This window comes from Nymphalis io, chromosome 1 (assembly GCF_905147045.1).
Source record: "Nymphalis io chromosome 1, ilAglIoxx1.1, whole genome shotgun sequence".
NCBI classification, from domain to species: Eukaryota; Metazoa; Arthropoda; class Insecta; order Lepidoptera; family Nymphalidae; genus Nymphalis; species Nymphalis io.
Window position 1 is genome coordinate 13,004,482 of NC_065888.1, and position 13,688 is coordinate 13,018,169.

General features: G+C 32.5%; 1 protein-coding gene across 2 annotated transcripts in view; it reads right to left on the minus strand.

The window, feature by feature from the left end:
- Nucleotides 1-1,353: 1,353 nt before the first annotated feature.
- LOC126770394 (uncharacterized) overlaps nt 1,354-13,688 on the minus strand; it is an 82,119-nt gene continuing 69,784 nt past the window's right edge. For both annotated transcript variants that reach the window (XM_050489800.1, XM_050489794.1), the window contains exons 3-5: nt 11,461-11,554; nt 2,621-3,345; nt 1,354-2,370 (exon numbers count right to left, since the gene is read on the minus strand). In XM_050489800.1, coding sequence (XP_050345757.1) covers nt 2,260-2,370; nt 2,621-3,345; nt 11,461-11,518 — 894 coding nt within the window. In that variant the 5' untranslated portion in view covers nt 11,519-11,554 and the 3' untranslated portion in view covers nt 1,354-2,259. The remainder of the gene's footprint in view (nt 2,371-2,620; nt 3,346-11,460; nt 11,555-13,688) is intronic.

Here is a 13,688-nt window from a genome sequence, read left to right on the forward strand (position 1 = left end):
TTTAAAAATTTTCCTCATTTAAAGACGTATACTCTTACTTATATACGTTGTTTTGTGGCTGTTCAGTTAAACACTGATTTTTCTCTTTCTGTCATCAATGACTTGACGTCTGAAAGAAGAAGGCAGAACCTTGTTTCACCACGTAAATAACATTTATAGGTAAAGCCCCTTGGCCTTAAGATTTAATATTCTTAAAATAACTTCTAGTATCTACAATTGTCTAAAACTGAAAGACGAACATATTAAGTTTACGAAATGGATGAAAATAGAACATTTAACAAAAATATTTCTTCTATATTAGTTGAAAAAATATATTCTTATACCTACACGGATCACGTACCGCAGATTAATAACTTGATACAACTTGGTACGCTTTGTTTTCTTAATGGCAATTCTAAGAATCAAAAGCAAGGATAACAATCATCAATTTCTTATATGACAATTTTGGTGATATGGGGTTAACAAGAACATTTTTTATAGCATGATTTGATCTGTCAAATGTGTGTCAAGCCATCACTCATTTTATACGTCGTCGCCGTAGTGAGAACCTCGTGAGTATCGCTTTTTCAACAATTATTTGTTGAGTAGAATATATTTTAACGAAGCGAACGTGCACAGTTTTGATTAAGTTTTGCATTTATTGCCTTTTATTGATTACATTGAAATCTTCAGGAAACTGCAATGATGATTATTTTAGTTTGAAAAACTATGTTCCACATCGTCAGGGCACGATTTAAGCTTTATACATCTTTCCCTCAAACAGTTTACAGGAGTAGACAAACTTCTTATGTAAAATTACATAATTAAAAATATACAATCACAAGGTTTTCACTACAAGTCGACGTTATACATAGAAAATAATTTGTACAAAGTGATAACAAAAATAATCTTAAATTTTATTTGTATTTGGTACATATTAAGATTTCGGTTTTTTCATTAAAATACGATGTAAATAAAGACAATTTAGCTAAATCTGCAATTAAAAATTAAAGACAATATTTAAATTTAATTCAATCAGCCATTTTTTATTCATAAACCTAGTTAATGTTAAAAAAAAGATAAAATACTTTTTAAATTGTACCTTTTCGATGAATTTCAATTATACATTTAAGAAACAAGTAGGTATTTAAAGCTAGATTCATTAAATATACTATCCTGACTTAAAAATGAAATACTGAGATCATTTTCTTATTTCTATTATAATGGGATTCAAGTTCCTTAGCTTACAAATTTGAAAAAAAAAAAACAAATAATAATTGTTTTTAACTGCTCTTGAAAGCTAAAACTTTGTTTTTAATATATGAATATAAATATTAAATCATGGAACTATAGATCGACAATTACTATTATATATATATCATACAACCGAACATGTTATCACAATCATTAAAACTATTTACATAATCTAATTTTAAAACAATAATACTATTATAAATTAATTACAATTTGAATATGCTTAATTAACATCAAATATTAAAATAATATTACGGCTATCTTTATTTCCACTATAATTATTGCGTAAAGTAGAATCTGTGGTCATTTTAATTCCAAAAAAAAATACCTATAAGTAAAAGAAATATTACTCAAAAAAAATAAATAGCCAATGTTACCATAGCTTTTTTTCGTATGCGGTGCCGTTGATTGGATGAAGGACTCTATAATCCTATCACACAAAATGAGAGACCATAATTGTTTAATAAACAATTTGTATTCAGGTTACACTAAACCAGTGACCGTAATACATAAGTGTGATTTAAGACTAGATAAGAGTGGATCACAAAAATAAAACGCGTCGGAATTTATTTGATCATGTTTTAAAATTGTATTAAATAGATTGCGTGTAGTTGAAATATGTTTTGCAGAGGTCTATTAATTTCGTTGCTAGTGCAAAAAAATACTTTTTGCATACGTTAGCAACATTAATACCTACTCACTTTATTTTAATGAATGACGTAAAAGTATAGCAATAATAACATTGCTAGCATTTTTAATATACGTTTACGATTATTTTGAAAATTAAAATATCATTAAATGTCACTTTGCATAGAACAAATTATTTACCGATTACCGCATTATATAAATATATTTTATTAAAATAATGTTAAATAAAACTGGAAAATTGAATTATTTCAATAAATCATTCACTATGAAAACAATTTTTTTATATATCACTGGGAAATGTTTCTACTGGCAACATATACATATATCCAATTTCACTTCAGATAGTCGTATACGTTAACATACTATTAGTACGGATGTTTACAGCTTGGTGTGTTTCACCGTGTCAGTCCAGTAATTCTGGATTGTCATCGCTTCAAGCGAATTCAGGAATGAATCGTTGTCCAGGCTGTACATCTCCTCAGAATTATCCTGAAACAGGTAAGAAATTGTCAGATAAAACAAATTTGAAGTAACTTATTACATCAGTGATTGGGTAATATCAAAGTTTTTAAGCTCAAAATTACTGGTTTTTATTGCTTAGGAATATTGCATCTAATATATATAAGCTATAGGGTTATTTTCCAGAAACGAAAGAGTTTTGTCAAGACAGTTCCAATATTTTAATTGAATAGTTTTTTTGTAATAATCGTAGATACAATGATATAAAACATGAACCTACCCTGATAGTGCTGTCATCAAGATATCCACTAGAATCGGGATTCGAGCATTTGTCATTCAATGTCTGTGGCTTGTTTAAATACCGCCTGCGATAAAGAACGAAGGCGGTACTACCTGCTAGCGCTGCCAACACTAGCGCTGCGAATGATATACCGGCAATTGCTCCCGTATCCATTCCACCGCCATTAGAATCTATTATCCTTCTGGAAGATTCTACATTTGGGGGTATTCTCGTTTGCAGGAAAGTAGTCTCCAAAGAAAGAGGTTTTTCAGTCACGATTCGACTTTCTGCAACGCCTTCCAAGCTGAGGTCCTCTTTTATGAAGTCCGGTCTTGTCAAATTGCGTTTTTTTGATGCGAAAGTAGAATTTTGTGAATTGGTCACATTAGTGAAGTCTATTGTTACATTGATGTTAGTTGTATTTTCTGGTAGTGCTATAATGGACACATTATTATCAGTTGTGTTGACAGGAGTCCATTGTATTTGCTGAGCTTCCGTGATATTTACTATTGTTGCATTCGTAACAGATGCGTTAACTTCTTTAAGTGGTTCTTTAGTTACAACATTTACTGTTTCATTTATTTCCGGATTTGTTCTGGTGGTGCTGACTTGTGGAGTTTTTGTGAAGTACATGGCTCTCGCTTGCCTATCAGCGCTTTGACGTTCGACTTCAAAATCTGCTAAGTCCTCTGACTGGGGCGCCGCAAGGTTTTTGCCAGTGCTCGCTGGAAATATAAGATATCTTTATTAGTATTTGATTTAAACGTAACTCATACACGGTAAGTAATGTTAACGATAAACGTTAAAAAAAATATATTAAGGACGCTTGTCCGGGCATTAGTAATTTTATTATAAATTGTATTTTTATAGTTCGTTGGGTGGTAAAATAAAAACGAATTTATATTATATTTTGCATAAATACGAAACTCGACCGATTGAATTCTAAGTTAGCGAAACTATCGTGGTCTGAGGCATAACTATGTACGGTTGAGGTGAGGGCTTATTACATTCAGCTTTACATCCTAGTTACACTAATGGGAATATTTGAAGAACTAGGAACAAATTCAGAATTACATATATTTTAAAATAATGTTGTTTTGATATTTGTTTTTACAATAGGCATCATCATTGCAAGTTTGTTTTATGAAACCAATTCAAGGATATAAGTTCTTATAACCAATGTTAGGAAAACAGAGATTTTGCGAGCCTTAAAAGCGGATTATATTGTTATTTTATACAGTTCTTCGTTTCCGTTGTTTTATTGCCAAAGGAAAGGCTGTACAGTAAATCATTGGAATACGAATTGGCTCAGTTGAAAATTGGTCCAATGACATATAAGTTACAGACTATAATAGCCTACAAAGTTTTAATTTAAATTAAGTTGTAATTACTTTAATTGCATCGAACATTTATAGCTTGTACTAAAAATGAATAAAAAACTCAAAATCAACTGTTTGTACGGCGCGATCTAGAACATAGAAGGACTTTTTTGTAATTATGTCATTTCTAACCGGGGAAAAGGAATAAAGCTTTTCCTGTTTTTTATTACGCTGGGAAATCTTTTTAGGTACTCGGTCCCCTAGGGCGGAATTTTGGGTTATGTGGAACTCTCATCTAGTTAAACCCCTGCAATAGTTTTACTCCGTTCGGATAGAATAGACTAAAGATTCGTTTTGACATGACGCATCCGCGGTTCTTTCCGAGAAAGACTCGCCTCAATCCTGACCTCTCTAGTTGCTCGTCACCAGGGAGGGGAAAAATTTCTACCTACCTCTGCCTACCTCGTTTATAGCAACAAATATGGATAAAAAAAAATTGTATATCTCTATAAAGTTATTTTAGAACCTACTTACTAATAAACTTTGAAATCCGGGTGTAAGGTTAATACAATCGAAACAAAAAACCACACTGTTTTCTTTCTTTCTGTCATCAGTCAATTGACATTGGAAGGAAGAAAACAAAGCATTGTGTAAATGAATGAACATTAAACAACGGTAGCTAAACTGAAGAATTTGTATAGTTGAAAGCGATAATCTCAAAAACTTCTAGTTCATTTTGAATAAGTAAAGGTATTTCTACATGCCAATAGTAAATAGTCATGAAAACTAAATTACACACTGAAAAAGTTTAAAAATCAGTTGTTGCGAAATAGGAACGGCTCGCAAGTATTTACTCTACGCTGTAGTATGTGTAAAGTTAATAGTTATTTCAATTGTGTATTCAATGAACCGACCAAAGTAAATAAGCGATCAGGCCACGCCCAAGGTCGCACACGAGTAGTTTGCGTGGAAATAATTAAATTGAACCGAAACAAAGCAACTTCAAACTCGGATGTAGTTTTGTTTATGTTTTTTTTTGTGTATTCACTATAATAATTAAGTTTGTTTAGGTCAAGGTTAATTATATTTTATAATTTTTTCGGTATAGCAAAACGTTTATAGGGGTGTGGGATAGGAATACCGGGTCTAAGTAGCCACTCGAAGCGAGTATGTTTATAGCACCGTTATGTAACATTAAATTCCGGTGTTCGGAGATCATATAATATATGTTTCATAAGCTTGGTCAATTTCTTGCACTGTCAGAACTATAAGAGTGCACTTGTATTTACGTATAAATTTGTGCGATGAGAAATTAACTGAATTTTTTATGGAAAATTGTTATTTATGTCATGTAACTTATCAATATTCTGTTTGAAAATCGAAAACCATAAGGAATCTAAATTTTCATTTTATATAAACTAAGAAAGCATTATTCTTCATCATGCACTCCAGAGCTCGAGTTAAGTAAAATGTATGATTCTAAACTATCTTACACATCCATGTGAGACGATACATCGTTTTCGTTATACGTACACGAGAGTTCCTAAACGTTGCTGCTTGCATATAAATTAGATTGATTTGCGGTGCCTGGAAGTGTCGTCAAGTCTCTTTCGATCGTGTTGGAACTTGGAGTGCTTAATATTTATCAATGATATCCTTGTCTGTATATAATGAATTCATGACATCAATGCAACTATGTGTGAAAAAAAAAATCAAAATTAATTTTAATTAATATGCTATATACTATAATATAAATAATATACGAATATTTGCTTTGAATGACGGAAGCGAGCTTATTGATTATAATAATTAAAAAAAAAATATCTATTAATAATATTGGTTTAAGCCAATGACAGGAGTATTAATTTGAATAACATTTATATAATTATTTGATGTGTAAAAGGGTATAATGTATTAAATATTATGTAAAACATGAATAGGATAAGGTTTATCAAACAATTTAAAAATGTTAAAAAATCGTAGAGTTTATTTTCTTTGATTTACAGATAGCACAGGACAATTCATTTGTACTAGCCCGGATTTGACGCCGCAATCTTTTGTTAAGGTTCACGTGTTCTAACCACAAGCCACCGCGCTCTTTAAGCGTTCTTGAATAAATTTAATTTATATTTTCATTTTGTGACTTCTTTTAAGGACTTTGTATCCACAGGAAATGCAACCGCCTCAAATGTGTTTAACAACGAATATGTTTTATCCTGGGCTTGTAAAAATACTATTCATGACCTTTTTATTAACTAAGGTATCACACCTACCTAGACTGTCTAATTCAGTATCATACTCGTCACGTAGAGAAATTGAACGAGTCATACATTCAACGAAGTAAATCAATCAGTGTCATGGGATATCATTATTTTCGTAATATGATTTTATATATTTGATATGACTTTAGATTTTTTTTTTCAGGGTTTAATCGTAAAACGGAGAAAACAACAAATAAACTGCTGACCTATAACAGCTTTGTACATTTTTACGATTACGAACGCTAGAATAAAAATATCCTGGGACATTATTCACGCTGATCTGATCCCATCATTCAGACTTGGTTGTAGGGCTTTTTGCAATACCGTCTGGGTAGTTACCACCCACTCAACACTATAGCCAAAAAGTAAGAACAAAGGACATGACATCGTAATTCCCTAGGTTGATGGCGCTTTGGAATGTAAAGAATGGTTAATATTTCTGACGGCGCCAATGTCTATGGGCGACGGAGACCACTTACCATCAAGCGGCCTATCTACGTATATAATCACATAAAATAATAAGTAACTAAATAAGAAATAGCCCGTAAATGTCCCACTGCTGGGCACAGGGCTTTACTGCTCCATTGCTGGTGAATACACGCGCATGTTTCCGCACGATGTTTTCTCTGCACGATTAGATCACGAAATAAATAATCGATACAAATTAAGCAAGTGAAAACACAGATTCACGCGTTCTACTCACCTAGAGGGTCATCTGTCTAGACTTGGTACACGATTAAATTAATAGCGAGAATTGAAATCAATAGGCACGTTTTGGTAAATTAATGCTATTAATGTAATGAAAAATCATGATTTCATTGATTCTCAGTAACGCATAAAAACATAAGGCACTTCCCGTTGATCTCGTTCAAATTAAAAACAAAGGATTTTGAGACCTTCATAGCACTCGTGATGGAAGATAATAAACCTCTTTAATTATACCTTGACTATTGGGTTGAATGAATTTTATACGTTTTATTTAATTGTTTTGGTAATAGGTACAGAAATACCCGTGCAATTATAAAAAAAATGTCCCACCGCTGGGTAACAGGATGTCCTCTTAAGAAGTAAGTTGAAAGCTTATTCTGTCATGCTGCTCCAGTTCAGGTTAGTGGATACACATTTGACAGGAATGCAAAGACACAGGCATTTCCTCACTTGTTTCTTTCATGATCACGCATTGAGTACATGTTCTATCAAACGGTTCATATCGGTTCTTAAAAATATTAATGGATGATAAAATAAGTAAATGAAACAACGTCATATGTGCAATGTCGTGTTCAAGTTGTCATGAAAGGCTTCACATTATCCGTGGCTACTAGGTTAGAAAAGAGCGAGCCGTGAAAAGAGAAATTAATCTAAAGATTTAAATTATAAGGTTTCAATGAGAAATTACTACATTCACTTAACTTAATCGTAAGCTTATTGTCATGACCATGTGCCATAACCAAAATACAATGCAATATTTTTTCTGTCATGAAGAATAATTCAAATCAACTAAAAATAGCAGTAAAGTAAACTTTAAGGCCTTACGTCTATATGTTATAATTTTTTATGTATAATGTCATGTTGTTTGTGCTAGGGAAATAAAAAAGTAACCCACCCGTGTTGTAAAATGAGTTTTATACTTAATTAACAGAAAAGAACTACCAATTCCCATTTTCCCTTCCATTTAATTCTTGCTGCAAGAGAATTATTGTTCAAGATTCAATGAACACGACTATTACACAGTTACTCGTTAATTATTATGAAAACTATCTCACTTCTGTAATATTACTGTAAATATTGTTTGAAAAGGGTTCTCAATTTTCATAATGACGGTTCCTTGGAAACTTTTAACAAGTTCGATTATATGATCTGGAAGTTATGAAAGGAATGTTAGCTCTCGTAACTTCTTCTTCATTTGGACGAAAGGTTCAGTATTCAGTAGTCTAAAATTTGAATTCCTCATTAAAGTTAGTAAAACTAACAGTTGTAATTGTTGTGTTGTAAATAGACCAGAGCTCGGCAAAGACCTTCACTTGTTTTGAAGAGAGCCAAGTCACTGATTCGATGTTGAGAAAATTAAGTAGGGTTTTTCAAAATGTCGTAGAATTAAGTATAGTATTTCTTTTTTCGTGGAAGCGTAATATAAAGTAGCTTATACGCGGCATGCGTTGCAGTGCCACTTTATTTTATATACCGCAATTAATGTTTATTTAATGGTATAATGCATAATATGCATCATCAAATATAAATTAATTTTGAACAACTTGAATTAAATAATTTATTAGTGTATTCCAAGAATGTGATCATAAAATACATTTTAAATCTGAATCGATATTTTGAAGTACATAGTCTTTACAGTAATATACAGTATGTTTCTAAAGATATTGTCTGTCAGTCCGTATAGGCAATCATTTCATCGATTCAATGAAAGTTAATTATTGATAGCATTATTTTAGAGACATTTTATTCTGATGCTATATAGAACGAACTCGACAAACTGCTGCATGCAATTTTGAATGTAAATTTTATGATAATTAAAAGTGAGAAGCATTAATTTGGCGTAGCAAATTTTTTGGGTTCTTTAAATGTATAAAATCTGTAAAAAAATAATAATGGGAAATTTTAAATAAAGGATTAAACTGATTTTATTACTCAGTAAGACGCCGGAAAGAATTTGCATATGCATGGAAAATTAGATTTTGAAGCTCGAATTAATCTACTTATGAGTTTAATCCCTTACCGGAAGCCTTTCTCGTACATATGTTTATTGCCATACCCGACGAGCGGGACCGTTGATAAAGTCAAGGGTAATGCCATTAGTGAAGTAAGTGCATTGGATTTATTAAGCCCTTACTTATGTAAAGCTAGTAAATAAACACACCCACGCATAAACAAACACGCACCCACACGCACACAAACATACATTATCTATGACGAGCCGGTTGGCGTGATTGGTGGATGCTTGTCTTTCACGTCGAGGGTTGTGGGTTCGATTCCCACCCAGGATAGATATTTGTGTGCATGAACATGTCTGTTTGTCCTGAGTCTGGGTGTAATTATCTATATAAGTTGTCTGGTTTCCATAGTACGAGCTCTGCTTAGTTTGGGATCAGATGGCCATGTGTGAATAGTGTCCCAGGATATTATTATTATATCTATTCTAAAATTGTTTATGATAGACAATTCAAAGACCAGGTTTTATCAATTTTAATAATCTTCCTGATATTGTAGAATATGCAATATATAATTTGAATGTAAATAAAATTTGTTGAACTTGCTATTTTAAGTTTTTTACCTTTGTTAGGTAAATTTATTATCGAACAATTGATGGCTACAAAATTTTCTTATTCAAAAAATGTATTCGTCATGGAAATTGTAGTAAAGCCACACCTTGCTGTATAATAGAGAACTATTAATATTCGTCTAACGATTATTCGTCTCTTGTTAAACCAATTGACCATTTGATTTAATAGTTCTTGTAATCATTTATTTTAATATCACCTCTGTGTCTCTAACTATGAGAAATATGACACTAATGATATTACTATCAATGACGTATTCCAATTAAAATGCTATAAGCATCCCATTTCGTTGTTTTGTGATACCGATATTATTATTAAACATAAATGTCTGTTAGGGCTTTATTTATTTTATACTAAGAAGTTATATTTATATTTTCTCTTAGTACAACATTTCATAAGGATTTTTATTTGTACTATTTAATTATCAGATATTTTCTATCCAAATATTTAATTTAATGATATAATCATATTTTAGGCATGTCATTTATTTGTGTATTGTTTGTTACTGTTTATTTTGTAGTACCGCCTTCATGAATATGTGTTTTGTCTAAATATTGACTGGTAGAGAATGCCCTCAGGCATTGAGTTCACATATTGTTCCAACTACACAATTTTGTTGGTCAATAATGTTTTATAAATAAAAATATAAATACCACGCCATTTATAAATTGACACACGTTTTTCGTCCGACATTTTGTTTGAATGTCATATTTGACGCGCATAAGACATTATTGAAACGATATATTGTTTTGAATCGTAGGTATATGAAGATATTAGTAATAACGGACAGGACAAGACTGCGAAAGCATTTATAGTGTTACAGATGCTTCACGGCTTACGCCCACGACATCAATCAAGTGGATAAATAACTGTTTAAAACATGCTTATAATTGAATTGAAACCTAGAAATAGACCAATAGGTTAAATTCACTCAAACTTAAAACCGATATTTGGGTATAATATCTCAGTTTCGTCACTTTCTTTTTGTATTTATCTTTTGTTAGTTTATGAGCAAATACGATATTCTATTTTTTATATTATTACTGACAAACAGCACATCCGGTCGTAAAAGTCCCTAGTAAAACAGCCTATAAATTTTCCCAGTGCTGAGGTAATTCTCTGGGAACTCTACGAAGATTCCCCGAGTATGAATACAATCTTCGGGCCATATCGACGACATAAAAACATTGAAATAAACATCGTTTACTCTGAAACATTCGTATCAAATTACTTGATCCATAGTTCATACGAATTTCTATAGGATAGGGCTATAAATTACGGGCACGTTTACTTTTGTGTGTAGCGACGACAAGGCCTTAGCGAAAATAATGAGACAGGCACGAAGATCCATCAAGACTAATTGCTACACGGCACAATGTTGAAACAATTTCGCGGTAACAGTCACAATAATAACTACTTAAAAACGTTGCCGGATGTACGGGATACGAATTTAGATTGACAAAATAAAATCACCATCATTAACTATTGTTTTTTTCATTAATAACAGGAAGGTTTAAGTATACCACGTATTACAGACAGCGCAGACTCGTATACTAAGGAAAGACCTTACTAAATATTTAGGCGAAGGGCGATGTTTTGTACTTGCAATGTTTTCTTATGAAGCATCACGATAGTAGAGATTGCGTCGTGGAGTTGATATATAACAAGAAATGGTAAGAATAACGAAGAAAATTAATGGTGTTTGTTTTGGTAGTAGGGGGGAGGGAACAGGCCTGGTTGAGGTATCAGGTATCGGCTTTCCAGTCCACGATAATGAGTGGAGTGTAGTTTTTTTTATTAATTTAATTATGTATATGTATACTACGATTTATATACAAATACGATACGATACGAATACGATTACATAAAAATAATAAAAATAAAGGTGCAGCTCCGATACACGTGACACAAAAGAAGAAATTTAATTTCAAATGTATTGTGCCAAGTTATTTTCCATTTACGAAACCTACCTATAATTGTGAGAAGCATCGTCACCCAGAACCAGTGCATCCACCAGTGCAGGGTCATGATGAAAGCGTGGTGACGACTGCTCGTTCTACCGACCTGAAACAAACATTCGGAACATTAGCCTGTTAATACACAGGTGAATAAATATTTCGAAGGGCCAAATTGACATAAAAATAATTTGTCTAATTTCACATTATTCATTGCGTTATTAAAGTATGTATTTTTAAAGTATATTGTAATATTAACTAATAATACTCAAAAAAAGATAGACCAAAGATTATGATAGAGTGGGCGCGTGAAACTTGTTTTTGGTATAGCAAGCTAAAGGACGAGAAATTGTAAAGTAATACGACCGCAGTGGTCGTGAATCACGATCGGAAGCAAAAGTCTACTTAGATGCAAATAAAAGTTGTAATTATGCTGTACTTCGATGTAAAAATACATTTTGATTTTATAGCTAGAAATATTTCTTTATATTTTATTTTATTCGTAGTGACTGCCTTGTTGTGTTTTTGTTGGTCTAGTGGCTTGATGTAAGGCCGCAAACCCAGAAGTCCTGGGTTCAATTCCCAGGTCGGGCCAATAATAAGTTATTGGGGTTTTCTGTCAGAAAATTCTCAGAAGCAGCCCGGAGTAGGGAAGTTGGAAGTGTGTTCACTCTTGTGCCTCGAAAAGCACGTAAAGCCGTTGGTCCTTCGCCTGAACGCTTTCCGGTCGTGTCGGATTGCCGTCCCATCGGATTATGAGAGTGAGGGAATAGAGTGCATCTGTGTTTGCGCACATACTTGTGCACAATAATATCTCCTGCGCAGTTGGCTAATCTCTCTTGAGATTGGCCGCCGTGGCCGAAATCGGTCTGGAGGACATTATAATTGTTATTATATTTTATTCCTCATTAACTAGGAACACAAAATATATTACAACTGTTGTGGGTAAAATAAAGTGATGGATTGTTTTTTCTAATTTGAAAGATATAAAATGTATTAAGGTTGGCATTTTGGATCAGATTAACACGAATTGATATGTTTCAGTTAATTAAGGTCCTATGTTCTTGCATTTTGAGATACAGTGCTTCAAAAGGGTTATTAATAATTTGCTTATGTGACAGACATATAAATCATAACAAATAATTTGTGGCAGATGTTCTAGATTATTCTAGGAAAGGAAAAAAATGTATAAGCCAGACATCCGGGCAGGCTTCTTATTATTGCAGGTTTTTTATACATTTGACGCGCTTGCCTTTGACATTGCAACGCTACCATGCTGTTGGCAGACGCGGTCCTTAATGGCATTATTTTTACTATTAATACGTTTGCCATATATACGAATCATATAGAAAATTTACTCGTAAACTTCTTAACCATTACTAAAGTTTTCCTTTGGTAACACTTAAATTGACGAGGGGTGCACCGTGTTCCTTAGAGATGTCCTTTCCTCACTACGCAAACAAATGAAACCCATATTTAGTATGAATGTCAAAACAAGTTTGAAAATATGGTCGCTATAATTCGCCATATTGAATTTCTGACGGCCTGCTTTTGTTTGTGGGCGTTGAATTACAAAAGTATGTTGAAGACAGTGTTGTCCCTTGCGAACTAACTTTTCATTTCTCTGATTAAAATAAAGTATTGACATACATACGACCTTGATGATGTACTGAATTTTACCAACAACAATAAGGTTGTTGTGTTATATTAGAAGAGCCGTTTTATAAATTTAATACAGGTATTCTTAATCACGTACACGCATTATATTTTATATAATTTTTTAAATATTTGTTTTGTATTTTTATCACGTGTTAAAGTTTCATTATATTTATGTTATGACGCATGGGACTGTAGACGTGTAAACTTTATAAAACTCTCTCCACTAAACTAAACTCCACTAACGTTACGGTAACAACGACTTTATAAATTTCGCAAAGTCTTTCCATGTTTCTTTGTGTCCCGCAACACTTGACAAAATATATGTATGTATCACATTCAAGATAATTATGTAATAAATATTTTATGCTTTCAAGGTGGTACGGCTTAGTACACAACATCTTAGTTCACAAGGTTGGTGGCGCATTGGAGATGTAAGGAATGTTTTTTTTTTATATTTGCCGGGAAGGCAAATGACTTCTCCACCTGATGGTAAGTGTTAGTTAAGTCGAAATGCAGCAAATAATGCAGCGCTTGGTTAATATATCTTAGGTCGCCAATATCTATGGGCGGTTGTGACCAATTAT